The sequence below is a fragment of the Pelmatolapia mariae genome, linkage group LG16_19 (assembly GCF_036321145.2).
Source record: "Pelmatolapia mariae isolate MD_Pm_ZW linkage group LG16_19, Pm_UMD_F_2, whole genome shotgun sequence".
In the NCBI taxonomy this organism is placed as follows: Eukaryota; Metazoa; Chordata; class Actinopteri; order Cichliformes; family Cichlidae; genus Pelmatolapia; species Pelmatolapia mariae.
The window spans coordinates 5,355,748-5,373,569 of record NC_086241.1 but is presented as its reverse complement, the minus strand read 5'-3'; the positions used below and the strand labels follow the sequence as shown (position 1 = coordinate 5,373,569).

The window sequence follows — 17,822 nt, the reverse complement described above, 5'->3', positions numbered from 1 at the left end:
TTATCCTGGGGATCAGGTTCTCTCTCTGTCTCCCATTCTCAAGCTTGTTACCCACCTAAAGCCTCGCTGCCACAAGAACCTACTCTATTGATTTGAATTGTTAGCAGTGGTAACAACTTATCTCTGGTTATCTTGGTGCCAGTACAGCGTTTCTTCCTCATGCTGTGATATATTTGTACATTTGCATCACAGGTTTTAGACGTGTAACTCCAAGTCAAACATAAGCCGCTTAAACTATCTAAAGCTACCCGAGCATTAGTAAACCCACTGTTTTGCAAAGCAAATCTGTAGAACCTGAGGGATATGCTTCTATTTGAATTTTCTCTCATCTGCTATTCCACAGCCTTGTCATGAAATCCCAGTGGCCTGCAGCTTTGCTGCAAACAACCTTATGGGATTCTGCTTTGATGAGGTGCAACATTGCACCCACTAACTGATTTATAAGTGCTGTCAGAATTTATGATGGACTGCAAAGCAAAAGAAGTTTGGCTTACAAAACACACGCGGCAGTAGGAACAGGAGATTTTAAGCCTGTACTGTGCTTACAAGACTTTTACCACTTCCTTTGATTGATACGGCTTTGTTGGGTTGATTACAGCTGCTTATTTTTTCAGCTGTGCGTTCCCTTGAATACTATGCCAAAAAGCTACATCACAGGAGCCTGTAATTCCAAGCTGACCTAACATGGAGAGCGAGGGCATGTTATATTGCTGTTTATTGGGAGAACATACTGTACAGTGCTTTGCTGTAGTTAATCCTCGGTATTAAAACTGATTCGACCAAGTTCTTGTTACAACAAATTTATTCTGTGACCAAAAGAAACTTTGTATTTAATGATTCAGTAAATTTTCTAACTCAGCTGATGTGCCGAACTGGAAAAACAGAAACTTAATGAACATGTAACGAAGGTCAACTCACTCTTATCCACTTAGATTATTCAGTGTCATTCCAGTGTCATCTTATATATAAGAAGGGCCTTTTTTATGAGGACATTTTATTACATTTAATGATTATCTAATGTTAATGTTTAATTATTTGCTTTCCATTGCAGGTCTGCAGTTTGTAAATCATCGTCCAGCTCTGAAATGGCTGACAGGAAGCTGGATGGCTTTGGACAGATTTGGATGGTAGCGCTCATACTGCTGTGTAATCCAGCAGCGGTAGGTCAGCCAAAATGCACACAAGACACAGTTTAGTTCTTACTGATCTAAATTTCATAAATACAGCAACCACCTTTAATTCTACCTCAGAGAGTTATGTACTGCTAGGCCGTTTATGTTTGATGTTATCCTTTAAAGGACAAAAAATGCAGCTTCAGGTTGGTGTTTGGACACATCTGTGCACCAATACTTCGGCATAGATGTCATAGTTTCCATGCAGCGCAACTGACTTTAATGAATCACTAAGTATGACTCCCTTTTCCTGCATTTGGTAGTATGTGTTGACTGTTTTAGACTAATGCATCACCAGAGGGTTCGCAAGTACATAACCAAAGATGGCTCGGAGACATCTTTACTCATTTTAAACATAACCAACAGTACTTTTTGTACCCTCTCACTGAGCGAGAATTTATACACTCGTTTCTTTTACTTGGTTTCTGTTGCACTGTACCATAACATATCTCTCATTCTACTTTGTAAAGCTTAAAAAATGAGTGGATTTCTACTTTTTCTCACCTGTCTTGTAGTATATGGTGAAGGCAAGTCTGGCGATCAATGAAACCCAGCAGCAGGCTTCAACCAGTGTCTACAATGACATTACGGTCACCAGGAACAAGATAGTCACAGCCCAGTTTGAGTGCTATCAAAAGTTAATGAAAGAAAATACCCACAGCAGACAAGGTAAAGCTGTCTTGATTGAAATTGGTTAAGAGAACCCTACTTTCAAAATTCTATAAATCTATTCTTCAATTCTTAGTTTGCAATGTTCCAACTGTGAAGAGCAAAAAAGCTCTTAAAATGATGTCTGTGTTTTTAGAACCTGTGTGCAATCGCACGTGGGACGGCTGGCTTTGCTGGGATGACACCAAAGCAGGAGTTACATCCGAGCAGCACTGCCCGGACTACTTTCAGGATTTTGATCCATCAGGTGAGATCTGCAGCTTCTAGCAGCCAATTTTCTTCATCCACCTGCAGATTTACAGATGACAAGTTACTCTGATGATTATTCCTTGCTGTGGTTTTCAGGTCCTCATTCATAACTTTGAAGGCCTTTAGTAAAAAAACAAAAGCCCAAACCAAGATAACACTTATTATATCACCAAGGTTAAAGCTCTCCAGAACCACAAAAGATATTATGTAACAGATTTCGCAGGCTGAGGGGAGCTCTTCATGATTAATGAACTGTTCTTCATGTATAAATTTGCTTCACCTTTTAACTTGAATCTTTCTAAGTGAAAAAAGCAAAGACTATACCTCACACTCTGCTCACACACTGAATGTAAATACCAATTATAGCAAATGGCCATGAAGCAGAAAAGCTCTGTTCTCAGTATTAACACAGGAAGCAGCATTTGTAATTTTTAGTGTATTAAATGTGTATTAAATCACTGACTCCAGCTCCTTCTGTTAATGAGGCAGGGTTTTTGTGTGGGAGATTATTAACTTATGCGTGTATGGAGTGGTGTAAATACATCACTCTGTTTATTACAGTAAATTTGATTTAAGCTTCTGGGGACTTCTTAACCACATTCAGTCAACCGCAACCGTCAACAGGATGTGCAGGTTTATAATTAGATTTCATTCTTCTAATTGATGTTTTCATTAGCTCCATCCATATTGGTGTGTTTGTTTTTCATCTGCCTCTACATTCTACTGGAAAAATCTGAATAATAAATTTAAATTATTTTCCACTTTTTTTCTGCAGAGATGGTCACAAAGATTTGCACTGACAGTGGTCAATGGTTTCTGCATCCGGAGAGCAACAGGACATGGACCAACTACACCCGCTGCAATGAGCACACTGTAGAAGGCAGAATGGTAGGTTGAAAATGGCAGTAGGTAGGACTGAGTTTATATGTTAGATAATCCACAATATGAAAAGTATGGCTTTGATGGCCATGTGATGTGGTTGTGAGGGGCTCTGCACGCTCTGAACACCACAGCATGTCTGCTTGGTGACCAAATACAGGCTGGAATTTGTTCTGCTTTGGCCCAATTTTTCCCCCTTTTTTTTTTAAACCTTTGTGTATATTTTTTAAATTATTTCTGTAAATGTTGTCATTATAACTGGCTTAATAACTAATTTGTATTTAGATTTCTCTTTTTCTGTTACATTTAGACTTACAGACTCTTACTTTCTCCTTTCACATTCCACACACGCACATCTACGCTGAACATAGATGTTCACACAGTCATGCACCTTGATGAGTCAGTGGCACATCTCCAGCCAGTAAATGCAAAGAAATTACTAATTAACACCTACACGTTCTTTAGACTTTCTCATTTTCTCTTCACTCTCTCACTTATTTAGATCCACTCGTTATATAATATTTCATTGTCTTTCATTTTCCACACCGCTAGAATTACTGGAAAGTTGGTGAACCAAAAAAAGGTTGCTATTAAAATAAATGTTTGTTTTTTTTACCTTTTTACTTGAAGAAATTAGTTCAGTCATTGCTTTAACAGCTTCTCCATGGTTAAGACTGTGGTCTCAAGGTTTAAAATTGAATCCCAGCCTGGGAACACATCCTATGGGACCTCACCTGCTTATCTGAATTATAAAACTTTCTATTTGTAAAAATTCCAGTGTCTGGTTCTACCTTCCAGTTACATAAATGTGGTTTCTTCTTTAAAAGTTCCCTTAATGAGTTTTGTCCCTTTGCTTGGTGTGCATTGTTGCTCCTGTTGCAAATATGTACAGTACTGTGCAAAAGTCTTGAACCACCTCTCATTTCTTTATATTTTGCTAGGAAAATGAAAAATCGATGCAAAAATTTATTGAAACGTATGGAAACATATATGGCAATACAGCATACCAGACAAAAACAGAGTTTGTACAGTTCTAATGAGCTTGAAAGTCAACATTTGGTATGACCACTTTTATTCTTTAAACATAGCCTGAACTCTCTACGGCATCTTGAATTTCTTTAAGTAGTCTTTAGAAATCGTTCTCCTGGCATCTTGAAGGGCATTCAAAGCACTTCTTTGGATGTTGGCTGCCTTTTGTTCATTTCATTGTCGAGACTATCCCACATTGGTTCGTTAATGTTGAGGTCTGGGCTCTGATAACACTCCATTGTGTGTTTTTATACCTGTTGTGTGTTATCAGTCAGATGCTTTCTAAAATACATACAATGGTAAATCAAATTATGAAGTTACATTAATGTTTTCAAAGTTCCACCAATTTTGACAAGTTCAGACCACTGGCTGAAATATAGGCTCCACCATGTTTTACAGATGACTGTAGACACTCGTATTGAAAATAACTTGAACCAAAAATTATGCCACTGCCTTTCAGTCTAGTTCTTGTGTAATTTAGGAGACCTCAGCCCTTTCTCCCCATTTCCCTTCATTATGAATGGCTCCTTGATAGCCACACTTCCACTGAGACCATTTCTGATGAGGCTTCAGTAACAGCAGACAGATCAATTGAAGACCTGGATGCATCTCTCAGGTTCTGTGTCAGGACTTATGTTCCCTCAGATTTCTTAAGGACACACTGCACACATTGCTGAGATATGCCAAGTTTTCCTCTTTTAGTTTTCTTTGGGTATTTCCGTGTTCATGCAAAAACACTTTCTTTGCATAAGCAATACTGTTTTTGTTTTTTTGTTTTTAAAACTGTGTTTGACAGCCAATGTAAAGGTTCAAAATAAATCTTGAGTAAATCCAAGCTAAAGAGATGGGAATAATTTTTTTATTTGTTTTTTTTTGCCAACACGCTGTTAGTAACAAAGAAACTAAAGATAACATTTAATTTCTTCGCTAAAAACAATAATAATAATAACATTTGTCTAAAAATGGTCAGGTACAAGGACTGAAAATTGACTGACAAAATAGTGAAAAAAGCAGCCAGTCCAAGCAGTCCAAAGAAAAACTCTAAAACTCCTTCATGAAAGCCTTCAGAAGTATTTCTCAAAGCCTTTAAAAAATACATCAATATTGTGTTTTTCTTCTTGGACACAAGGAGAAACTATACTATAATTGTACTGTACTATAATTTCCTGTAGCTGGTTCATAAAAAAAACCCATCAGCTTGAAATTATAAATATTAAAAGACAAATGGAACATTTTCAAGAGCCTTTCAGTGCAAATGCTGAGATGTATGTTGATGCTTAGTCAAGTAGCCATTTGGAGAAAGATAATCAGATAACAGCCAGATAACCTAATTTCCATCTGTTGTTTCTTTTCAGACTGCAATGAACCTTTTCTACCTTGCCCTCATAGGACATGGGCTGTCTCTGACTTCCCTCCTCATCTCCCTAGCAATTTTTTTCCATTTCAAGTGAGTCAACTTCTGTTATATGAGCGACTTCCATAGACGGATGCCTCTCAGTCTGTGCATAACATAAAAGCGTTGTGGCATAACTTCAGTTTTCTGTTTTTCCAGGAGTTTGAGCTGTCAAAGGATCACCCTTCATAAGAACCTCTTCTTCTCTTTTGTTCTGAACTCTGTGATCACCATCATTTTGCTGAGTGCAGTGGCCAACAACCAGGAGCTCGTGCAGAGGAATCCAGTCAGTTTCTTATTATTTGTATTGATTTACTTGACTGTAGCCTCACAAATGTCTCTATTAGTTTAATGTGCACCATTACACCGGTCATTCTAGTTTAATATTAAACATAAATCAATTGCTATAAAACAGCAGCTGGTATCCACATTTATTATGTGTTTTCCTTCCTCAGACAAGCTGTAAAGTGTCCCAGTTTATTCACCTGTACCTGTTTGGCTGTAATTACTTCTGGATGCTGTGTGAGGGGATATATTTGCACACTCTCATCGTGGTGGCAGTGTTTGCTGAGAAGCAGCATCTGATGTGGTACTATCTCCTAGGATGGGGTAAGAAGAGGATATCAGTCAGCTAATCACTACATTTTTCTAACTGAAGGGTCTTTCTTTACCTAACTTGCTCACTTTGTTTTGCAGGCTTTCCTCTTATCCCAGCCACCATACATGCCGTCGCTCGGAGCTACTACTACAATGACAAGTGAGTTAACGGCACTGCTTTTGCAAGCAGTTCTCCTGTATAATATTTTTTTTAAGGAAACCCACAGATTGCTGTGATAGATTTGCTGTTATGTGATGCAACGTTACTGTTGTGTAAACCTTTTTCGTACTGCTCTCCTCTGCAGCTGCTGGATTAGCTCGAAAACATCACTGCTCTACATCATCCACGGCCCCATCTGTGCTGCTCTTTTGGTAAGAATGCTACTTCTTTTCTTTCCTAACCCCAATCAGTTTCAACAAGTAATTCACTATATATCTATTTACTAGAATAAACCAGCTGATTTGTTTCATGTTTCTCTTGCCACACTGTTTGTTGCGCAAAGAGTACAATAAGCTGCTTTTGTCCTCCTCTGAGTGGACTCTGTGGGGGGTCCTGTGAGCAGGACACAGTCTCAGAACATGCATAAATGTGTTTGTCTTGTGAAATCAATGCATCTTCCCCTTTGAGAATCCACCCACTGGTCCCCAAGCTTATGTTGTTTTCTAGGAATTCACCTAATCAGCACATTGGAGCATGCTTTAGAGAACGCTGGTCCCTTAGGACAGTCTGTACTAAATGTTCAGCCTCCAACATCCTTTAAAATGTTATGTGTAGGTTTCCTAACCTTACCGTGTATCAGAAGTAGACTCAGTGTCTTATAATACTGCAGGAAACTGAAGACTTTCTCGGCTTATTAGAAAAAGCAAACATTCCTCTTTGATTTTTTGTTAACACTTGTCTTGTTAGGATTGACGTGTTTAAAGAAATGATGCATAAAAGAAGCTTTGTAGTCTCTTAATAATTCAAATACAGTACTGTGCAAAAGTTTTGATTTCTTTATATTTTGCTTCCAAGGAGCTAGAAGTACTTGTAATATTTTAGAAGTGGTCTTAAGCAATAGTTCTCCGGGCTGAATGTCTTTCAACATTTTCAGTCCAGTCCTTGTACCAGACTATTTTCAGAGGAATCAGCATGATGTGCATTGTGCCCTTAAAAAATCTGAGGAAAATCCTCAAGAGGAGGACAAAAAAGAATAACCTACAGCAAGTAAACAGTGTCTAACAAGCATGTCACCAAGAAAGATTTTCACCTCTTACATGAAAGTGCCATACTGCTCTTTATGCTCTTATACTTGAGGTATTGCTTGTTTTCACATCCTATCAAAAGACTAGACTGTAATGCTGATTTATATATGACTTCCCCCTTTAGGTTAATTTGTTCTTTCTACTCAACATCGTGCGAGTTCTCATCACCAAACTGAAGGTGACCCATCAAGCAGAATCAAGTCTGTACATGAAAGCTGTGAGAGCCACGCTCATCCTGGTCCCTCTGCTTGGAATTCAGTACGTCCTGCTTCCCTACAAACCAGAGGGACGGGTCTCTTCGGAAATATATGACTACATCATGCACATACTCATGCATTACCAGGTGAGACAGTGGTTATTAATCAGTGTGAAGGTTTGAGGGGATTCTCGTCATTTCTACACATTCATATAGAGCATAGAAAGCCGACTGCCTGTGGCATCTACGGCAGTCTTTAACTGTTCTGTTTGTGTAGTTCTGTTGTCACTCTATCATACATATTTATTTTATTATGAAAACTGATTGCTTTGTCTCCTTCAGTGCTTGAGACATGTATTTTAATAAAATCATTTGTTAAATGGACATTAACCTCATTGTTTTCTAGCTTTTAACAAGAGTCAAACATTCTCATTAGCCAGAGAAAAGACTTTGTTTGTCTAGCCCAGGCAAGAACAGCAGGAAGTAAGGCACAAATTATCTGAGCTGAAAGAGACTGAAATCCGTTGGATGTTGATGAAGCGTTATCTGATCATCTTGAGCTGTCCCAGTGTGCGCAGTGCAGGGAAAATGTCTTGAGTAACAGCCTGAATCAGCTTTCAAAATGTATTCACTTTGACCTCTTAAGTTTCCCTGCTTCACAGCACTTTAGACCCTAAGATGTTGTCTACAAACAACTTTCCTGAGACCAATTAGCAAGCTGTATGTCATCTCTCTTTTAATGTGTTTCTTTTTTTCACTCCAGGGTCTGCTTGTGGCCACCATCTTCTGCTTTTTCAATGGAGAAGTAAGACGGGGTTGTGCCCTTTTATTATTATTATTTTTTTAGATATTTCAACACATGTACACACCCTATCCCACACTTGTGCTGACCTCATGGTTGAGAAGGGTCATGCGTTGACAGGGTCATTCCCCCGGTGCTACTCTTCCAATGTTGGGGAAACTAATTTGTAGTCATAACATTTCAATCTACCAGCTTGATTACACTGAATGAAATTACAGCAAAGATACCCTAGAGAATAATCTAGCATGTTAAATTAAAAACTCTTGGAATGGGCTGTCCAAAGTACACCTTTGTTCAAAGGTCTTACTTTTTTGTCAGACCAAAAAAAAGAAAATGCTGGTGATGCAAAAGTTTAGGAATGTTACCTTTCATTTTCTACAACCCAAGAAACTTCAGTCCAGGTCAGCGAATTACTAAAGTAGCTTACATCATCTTTGGGCATTTAGTAATAAGTGGTAAAAATAAATCAAAACCTATGATTCTGGATGCTTGCAAATGCATTGTTTCTACTTGCTTTCCCTGTGGTTACAACTGAAAAAAAAAAGAGCTTACGGTAGATTAAAGGAAGGTCAATTACAGCAGAGAAGCAATTTTTCAATAAACATTTTAAAATAAAATCACCTGAATCTATGCCCCAAGCTTGCTTGTGCTTATAGCTGTTGAGTAAAGACAAAAGTCGGACTACTTCTCCAGCATTGCTCTCCAAAGACTGAAAATTATGCTGCTAGCAAGCAGCCATGAGCTACATGCTGATTACTGTCAATTTTGCAGGCAATTGGTCTGCACAGAACTTGACTTGAAGTGAATGGTTTACAAGATCCACTAAGTAACTTCCCTTTGATATTTATCTTATGATTTTACTGCCATAGTGTGTCCTAACCTTGTGCTCATTATACGCTCAAAGAAAAAGTGGCATTGTTATTTCTGTACTCAGAAACACTGACTCAGTAAGGCACAATAGAACGACGCTTTAATCAAAACACGTTTTTCTCAAAGAGAGCTTCAGAGAGAATTTACAGTGAAAGATAAACAATGCTATGTGAAGAAATGGGTCATGCATGTTCCAGGTTTTGCTTTCAGGAGTGCCTCAACTCTTCATGAAATAGATACACCAGTGTGCTGGAACCATCACACAGCTGCTGCAGACTTGTTGCTGCACATCCATGATGTGACATGTCCTGCCACATCCAAGAGGTGCTCTGTTAGACATAGATTTGGTGAATGTGGAGGCCATTTCAGTACAGTGAACTCATGTTTACTTTGCTAGAAGCAGGCATTAGGAGACGGGTACACTGTGGCAATAGAGGGATGGGCATGGTCAGCAACAACAGTCTGGCTGTGAAATTAGCACCGAGGGGCCCAAAATGTGACAAGAAAGTATATCTCACTCCATATCTCAGACCACCACCAGCAGCCTGAATTGTTTGCATGCTTTCATGTTGTTTACACCAATTTCTGACCTTACCATCCAAATGCTGCAGCAGAAATTGATGCTATTCAATCTTTTCAATCTTCCATTGTCTGATTTTTGTGAGCCTGTGTGAAACATAGTTTCCTGTTCTTAGCTACCAGTACTGGTCGTCTGCTGCTGCACTCCATCTGCTTCAAGTTTCGGAGTATTGTGCGTTTAGAGATACTCTACTGCATCCCTTAGCTGTAATGAATGGCTATTTGAGTGACTGTTGCCATCAGCTGAAAGCAGTCTGGTCATTGTCCTCTGACATCTGAAGTCAACAAGGCTTTTTGTCCAAGAGAACTCCCGCTCAGTCGATATTTTCTCTTTTTGGACCATTCTCTGTAAACTCTAGAGATGGTTGTGTAGGTTGCAGCCCGTCTGGCACCAACAACCATGACCCTTCAGCAGATTGTCAGTCTGAATGCCTACATGCTGTTGCTGCTATATGTTTGACTAATAAGGCATTTTTACAAAATAGCAGTTGAATTGATGTCCCTAATAAAGTGTCTCTGTGTCACAAGAATCTAATGAAGAACTAGAAAACAGATACACCCCTCCCCTGGTTCTCTGTGTATATATATGCCCTACTAACCTACAAGCTGTTTGTTCTCATTTTCGTGCCCTCTCTTCCTCCCTCTTTTTCAATTCTTTAACCTCTCATTAGTGCATTGAGATCTGCCAGGCCCAAGTCCCTCTAAGGCAGTGGTTCTTAACCTTGTTGGAGGTATATGAAACTGGTGGAGGTACCGAACCCCACCAGTTTCATATGCGCATTCACTGAACCCCTCTTTAGTGAAAAATAAAATGTGATTTTTTTCAAAGTCAAGACATAGATATGTTTTTCACTGGTGCACAAAATGAGCCATGCATGTCACGGCGGAGGCTCTGCCGAATCGCTTAGACCGACTCACCGAACCCCTAGGGTTCAATCGAACCCAGGTTAAGAACCACTGCTCTAAGGCCTTGGCCAAACCCCAACCTCAGTACATGCTTACTGCATCTGCCATTGTCTACTAGAAACATTGTCTAAATAGTCTCAAGTAGTGAATTACCATTCAAAAAATGAAGACATCAATATTATGCTGTGGTTAGCATAACAACACACTATTTTAGAGTTAGGTAGACTCCCAAATTGCCCTCGAATTTATTACAGTTGTGCAAAAAATTTCCATGATGCCCTGCCGTTGTTCGTCGAGCAAAAACTAAAGCATCTAAAGCCCTTGTGTTACTTGGTACTTCTAGCTTTAAGCTAGGCTAGCCATGTCTCTGCTGTTTGTTGGTTGCTTACCAACAATCCTCCTGAGACTCTATCACGTCCCAAAGGATGAAGTCATTTTAAGATCACATTTAAAATTGTGGGAAATAAACAGATGTGCTTTCTCTCATAGATTAAGGTGATAAGAGGCATATCCCACTGCGCAAAGTGACGTCTTTTAGAAGTCATTTTTGGACGTATAATTTTGGTCCGCTGAAGGGGTTGTTTTGTAACAACAAGCGACGTCTTTTGTCTACATCCATTATACTTGTGTTGATGTCCATATGACTTCCATGTATGGAATATTTATAGTACAAACAAATAAGTTAATTAATTAAAATAAATAAAACAGTTAAAGCAAAACTGGACCATTAAAAATAACAAGCAAAACAAAAAAAAGATAACAAACAATAAATCATGTTTATTTGTAAGTAATCCATATATTTATATGTATCATGTTGATAACAACAATTTTGATATTTGTAAATAAAAAAATATTAAATTTATTAATCATGTAAATTTCCTGCACCTATCATAGACATCCACATGACCTCCAAAAATATTACCCAGTCTAAAGTTCAAATGTTGAACATCATATTAACGTCCAGGTTGGGTCATGGTTAGACGCCAAAACTGTGGACCTTATTTGGACATCGCATAGATGTCCAGAATCGGTCATGGACCAATGGACCCAATATAGACATTATCTGAACGTCTATCCGACGTCCATTGTTTAGTGGTGTTATCATGTCTGTGAGTCATTTTAAAGGTTTCATATCAGCACAGATAAAAGAAGAAATGCAGTTCTTTGCAGGGGAATATTTTCCTATTTTCTTTCCCGAGTATCAGAAAATGTGAAAATGCTTATCAATTTTTATTTCTACTACTGCTTCAACTTTTCAAGTTTTGGATAATATACAATCATCATCTTCATATTTAAGAAATTCATCAATGAATTTCTTATACCGCTTAATCAATTAATTGTCTTTGAGTCAACTATTTCACTGACTATGTGATAATCAGTTGTTTCATGCTTACACAATTGGAGCTAGAAAGCTTTTAGCCTATATAAACATTAAGACAAAAACTTCACCTTAACTTTGGCTCTGTCTAAAGCACAGCTGTCGAACTCCAGTCCTCGAGGTCCGGTGTCCTGACATCTTTACATGTGTCCATGCTGCAACACACCTGAATAAAATTTAGTAGTTCCTTACCTCTATACAACTTGACTGTAGGCTGATGTGGCAATTCAGCCATCTGATTTGTGTTATAGCAGCTTAAGAGTGAATGAACACTGTGCAATAAAAGTAGTTTTAGAATTATTATTTTTTTAAACTTACACTTTTATTAAAATATACTTGAGTAGGGTTGGGGGTTGCCACCTTGGCATACAGTCAAGTCTTGCTAATGACCTACAAATTTTATTCAGGTGTGTTGCAGCAGGGACACTGCTGTAAAAGTTTCAGGATACCGGCCCTTGAAGGTTAAAAGAATTCTGTTAATTGTTGTTTGCCAATGTTGTCCTAAAATTTTACAAAAGTGTAATTGTCAGAAAGTCACCCTAGACTTTTCACAGATGTGCATGGAGAAGCTGGTGCCAAAAAATAAACCAAAAACCGAAGCAAAAAAAAAAAAAAAAAACATCTAAATATTTATTTTTGTATTTTGTTCTGCCATCTTATGCAAAATTACTTTGGGCTTATCACTTGAACTCTCAGGCTTTATATCACCTTCGTAAGCTTTCCTGTCAGCTAATATCTGATATATGATCTCTCTGGTCAGGTCCAAGCTGTTCTGAGGCGGCACTGGAACCAGTATCACATCCAGTTTGGCAGCAGCATGGGAAACCACTCGGATGCCCTGCGCTCAGCTTCCTACACAGCTTCCTCCATCACTGAGGTACAGGGCTGCTACAGCATCGACGGTCACTCGGAACACATGAACGGCAAAGGCTGCCACGACACAGATGCCTCCATACTCAAGTCAGACAGCCCCTTCGCCTGACACAAACAGTGCTCTCAGACTCTGTCCATCCCACCATCACCCTTAAAATCTGCCACATGCTTGGAGCTCGCCATCCGGGAAAACTGGCCACTTCCCATAGATACATAGAGGAAAACGAGTGAGGGGAAAAAAGGATTGTCCATCCGGGTTGTCATGCATCTGAAGGAAATTATGACTTCTTATCCACACCAACACAGGTCCTTTAACTGTACTGTACGGTGAGCTTGATACAGCTACTCCTGCGCTGTGCTTTGTCTACAATTTGCATCTGAACTGCTTTACTTGGACTACGATGCTTTCAGATCTTTCAGCCTGACTAAATCATTTTTAAATCAATAATTACTGACTGCTTGATTATCCTCCCAGGTTCGTGTTGTGCACAAAAGGCCTTTGGTTACACTGTAAATTCTTTTGACACGGTTAGTGCCAAATCAAGAAATCTTGCCTGCCTCATTTATTTTTTCATTATCAATAATGAATCAGATAGGACGTCTAACATGTGCATATTGAAGTATTAAACATATCTGTATCTTTCACATGTTAAACTTAATTTATCAACATATTCCTGTTTATTAAATGAAAATAGATTAAATCTCATACAGTATTTATGAAAGATTTATATGTTACATGTTTGTTTTTTATTTTCAAAATTAAATACTGATATAACTTGCCAGCAGCACAGAAACTTTTCTTTGTTTCAGTGTTTGTTCATGTGTGTGCAGTTCATGCAGGCGATTTTGGTTCGCACCACTAGCTCCCGCTCTTCATTTCTAGTCATGCTGATGTTTGCACCTGCTCAAGTGATCCTTACTAAGTGTGCATCAGTTAGGCCACATGGTTGCAATGTTTACAGAATATTATCAAAGAGAAGCCACATTTGAATGTTGACAGCCAATGGTGCGTTTCATTTGAACTTGGAATTTTCCCAACCAAAAGTTTGTTTTTTGTTTTTTAACTGGAACACCTCCCTCAAATCTGACTTCCAATTCGGAAGGTTGGAGAATTCCCACCAACAACGATTTTACAATCCAGTATAGCAGTGCATGTAATCTGTAAAGCTTATATTGCTGAATAAGCCATATTCAGAGCATTGACCACATTTTGTGTGTGAACATGCGGCAGTGGTGTTTTTCAGCTTATAAAATAAGCAAAGCGCTATATTGCTAGTCATGCATGAATGGCTCTACCTTGCGAAGGAGCAGAACGCCGCTAGGACGCACTCGGCTTGGGAGTGACATCCCACCCCACTCTGATGTGCAGCTTCCGAGGCAAATGAAATGCAGCATTTGTTTAAAGACTTGGCTCCCTTAAGCACACATCACATTTACTTTTACTGTTGTCTTTATCCTTACCCCTCTTAAAGCATTTAAAAATAATTAAGATGTCAACAGTACTCAGTTTTCAGACTGAATACAGGAAGTTAATTGGATGACATGCTGCTTTTTCCAGTACCGTAGTAGGAAAAAAATTAAATCAAATTGAAGAAGACCAGAATTATTAATGTTCGCATGAAAGAGGAGAAAGATTTAATTCCTCTTGTGTAATGAACAAAGACATGTTTCTGTTTCTTTATAGTGCAACCGTTAGAAATTACAGTAGATTCACTTCCATCTTCTTTGAAGCCAGTACACATTATTCTTTTCTACCTAAACTGAATCTGTAACTTAATGTTAGCAAGTGTACTATCTGTACTAAAAAGCTTACCGATTTGTAAGAAACTCAATTTATTTGAGAACTTCAGGCCGCTAAATCCCGATATAGGTGGGATTACTTTTGTATTTTGTCCCCGTCTTTTTACAGGATAGTCATGCTACGAAACAATATCTTAAGGCCAGTAGGAACGTTTGAGTTCAGTGATCATATAATCAGTTTGCACATAAAAAATGGAAAGTGCAATAGAACCAGGCAAAATCGTGATGCAAATGAAGCAAGCAACATTAATGTCCACTAACATGTCCTGCTACGCTGAAGAAATTAAAAATGGCAAAAGAGAAGAAGCATTAGATCTGTGTGAAGTGTCAAGGAATAACGTTCCTTATTTTCATGCATGAGCAAATTATACAAATCTCCAAAACTTCCACTGCCTGTTTGTTTTAGGTCTGACTGGTGCTTTCTCAGTTACTTTGATATGAATCCTACCTGGGGCAAAAACCTTCTTACCTCAGTGAACCAAATCTTTATAATGATTAGTGGATAAAAATGCATGCATTAATTTAGCCTACTCTTATTCCCAGGGTTGAAATACTGATGTTTTGTCAAAGCCACTGGAGTCTCCAATACTTACAAGGTTGTGGTACTACAACACACCTAGTTTAAGGGATCTCTTGTCCCCAAATTGTCACATATCGACACTTGTAGAGGAGCTCTTGGTGTTGTATTTAAACACACTGGTTTAGAGCAATTTTTATACATACAGGGTTATGAATTTACAAACCATGGTCCCTTCCTATGCCTGGTAGTTTTACTATTTACTACTATTATTTCTGATATTTCTGTATGGGACGCCAGTGGCATCTGATAGAATGTCGATATTTTGTGACCAGGGATGAAAACACACAATTTACTCTTCTTTTTGTGATTTATTTAAAGGCTAAAAGTATTTTATTCCCCGAGAGTGAGGTATAAAGAAGACATTAAGGGTTAAGGTATATGATTTTATTTTTTGGAAAGAGCCCTCTGCTTTAGCACAGTTCTAATGCTAGTCTGCACACAGCCTTATTAAGAAGTATACATGATAATCTTGTCACATTTTACACCACAAAACACTAAAAATTGTAAAAATGTGTACTGATAAAATAGTTTGAAAGCATTTAGTTCATTTTTAAATGTGTGTCCTTAGTGCTCATTCACATCACAGAACCTTCTTTGAACTTTTGTTTCTTTTTTTTATTTGTCTTTTTTCTCTTCACTGTAAATCATTTTAACACATTTTCCATAATGCTGGGAACACACGTCACTATCAGTCAATGTAAATATTTTGTAAATCTAACATTTCTGCAGAGGACAAGTGTGAGTGTGCGTATGCATGATTTATATATACAGTATAAATGAGTATAGTATACTCATGAAAGCATTCAACCACTGTCTGTGTTTGTTTGGTTTTTTTTGTTTGTTTTTAATGGAGGGAAAAAGGATGAATATAATAAGTCTTTCATAAGATTCATTTGTGAAAAATTTCATGGATATCTGAAATAACCACCAATGAAAAGGTCAATACATTTACATTGCTGGCTATTCATTTATGTATGATAACTGTTGTATGTTTCCATTGTCAGTCTTTAACACAGCTGTGACTTAAAGCACTTATTTCTACACTAAACAATGAATTGGCATATTTTTAAGAAACATTATTAGTAAGTGGTTAATGTTTGAGGCAAAACCAATCAGTTTGCCTCATATGTTCTCAGTATTCATTCTGTATTGATTCTATGTGAGATCAGGCTTTAATATCCGACATACAGTTTGTAGTTTTATCATATCAGATCTGCAGGACAGTTTCTTCATTTAAACATAAACTATACAATCTGCATGTATGGTTGACGCTGTACTGCTTTGCAGCACGTGATTCATGTACAATGGGAAAGCTATAAAGTATCCATAAATAGTCATTTATTGTGTAGTAATGCCTCATAATCATTGATGAAAGTAATTTCAGATTTGTGGAAACGCCATAGGCTTTTGGTAAATGTAGTAAATCTTGTGTATCATTTAAGTTGTGTATTTATGTGTGAAATGTTTTCATATGACTCTCCAAAGGATTTGTGATGTCCCCGATGACACTTGGTAAAATGTTGTAAAGTATGACAAAAGTATTGAGGACTATGTCTGTAGGTTTTGTTTATACTGTACTGTATCTAACTTTGGTAGTCTTGACACATTGACTTCACACTGCTGTTTGAATGTAACTGGTTTTGTTTTATTCTCTGGATGTGAAGAACGTATATACACATATATTTACGTACAATGTCTCTTTTTTTTTTTTATTTCACTGAATTAGATATCGCTATCTTGTGTGTATCTACATACACAATATACTATATTAGTATACAATGCAATGTCTTTGCAATAGTTAAATTGCTGTCCTGCAGCAACTGCGTCAGAATTTGTGAAGGAATTTCTATTTAAAATCGTTGAGGTTCTGGCTGGACTCTGAATGTAAACAGTGAATTTCTGTGAGATGGCAACAGATATGACAAACTAAGCAGACTGACTTCATGCACTGAAGTTGCTTCGAAGATAGCAACTGACTGCAAGTGGTCGCAGACTAGTCCCTGTCTCTCAAAGGCAACAGTAACAATAATTATGGTTGTGCCACAGTCTCTAACCACCGGTTTCCTTAATTTGACTGTATGATTAGCAAAAGATACCCAAGCTAAAGACCTGCATCAAACTGCAGTACAATGCCCATAAAAAGTCCTGTTCAGTTTGCTAAACTCTTGCCTGCATCATTCTACAGCCATTCAAGCAAATCTATTCAGCAGTAAATGCTTCGGTGTAACATTTCATATCATTCTCACTTGTCCCATCTACTATATACTTGATTTATGAGTTTTGTGTTGAAGTGAAACATCCCAAAAGAACACAGTGTATCTGAATTGTGTAGTTGTTTTGACACATCTGGGACTCTGTAGTGGGGGTTGTTGTAATGAGAAACATCTGCTATGTTGCCAAAGAGTCCCCACTGAAACCGTCAAAGCGAACAAACAAGCTTCATTTTTTTTATGTTGTTCCGTTCCCAAATCCCTTAAGCGTTGGGTAATTTCTGAAGAGTCTATTAAAAAAATCATGTGATAATGGGAGATTATGACTAACACCATATTAATACAAATTACTTAATTTAACCTAGTTTATGAGCAACATATTAACAGGTGACTAA

The 17,822-nt window shown here is 37.9% G+C and overlaps 1 protein-coding gene across 2 annotated transcripts in view; it reads left to right on the top strand.

Moving 5' to 3' along the window:
- calcrla (calcitonin receptor-like a) overlaps window positions 1-16,904 on the top strand; it is a 32,157-nt gene extending 15,253 nt beyond the window's left edge. For both annotated transcript variants that reach the window (XM_063496803.1, XM_063496802.1), the window contains exons 2-13: window positions 1,052-1,160; window positions 1,688-1,841; window positions 1,978-2,088; window positions 2,866-2,978; window positions 5,354-5,445; window positions 5,551-5,677; window positions 5,847-6,000; window positions 6,088-6,148; window positions 6,294-6,360; window positions 7,358-7,576; window positions 8,193-8,234; window positions 12,725-16,904. In XM_063496803.1, the coding sequence (XP_063352873.1) occupies window positions 1,086-1,160; window positions 1,688-1,841; window positions 1,978-2,088; window positions 2,866-2,978; window positions 5,354-5,445; window positions 5,551-5,677; window positions 5,847-6,000; window positions 6,088-6,148; window positions 6,294-6,360; window positions 7,358-7,576; window positions 8,193-8,234; window positions 12,725-12,946 (1,437 nt within the window). In that variant the 5' untranslated portion in view covers window positions 1,052-1,085 and the 3' untranslated portion in view covers window positions 12,947-16,904. The remainder of the gene's footprint in view (window positions 1-1,051; window positions 1,161-1,687; window positions 1,842-1,977; window positions 2,089-2,865; window positions 2,979-5,353; window positions 5,446-5,550; window positions 5,678-5,846; window positions 6,001-6,087; window positions 6,149-6,293; window positions 6,361-7,357; window positions 7,577-8,192; window positions 8,235-12,724) is intronic.
- The last annotated feature ends 918 nt before the right edge of the window (window positions 16,905-17,822 follow it).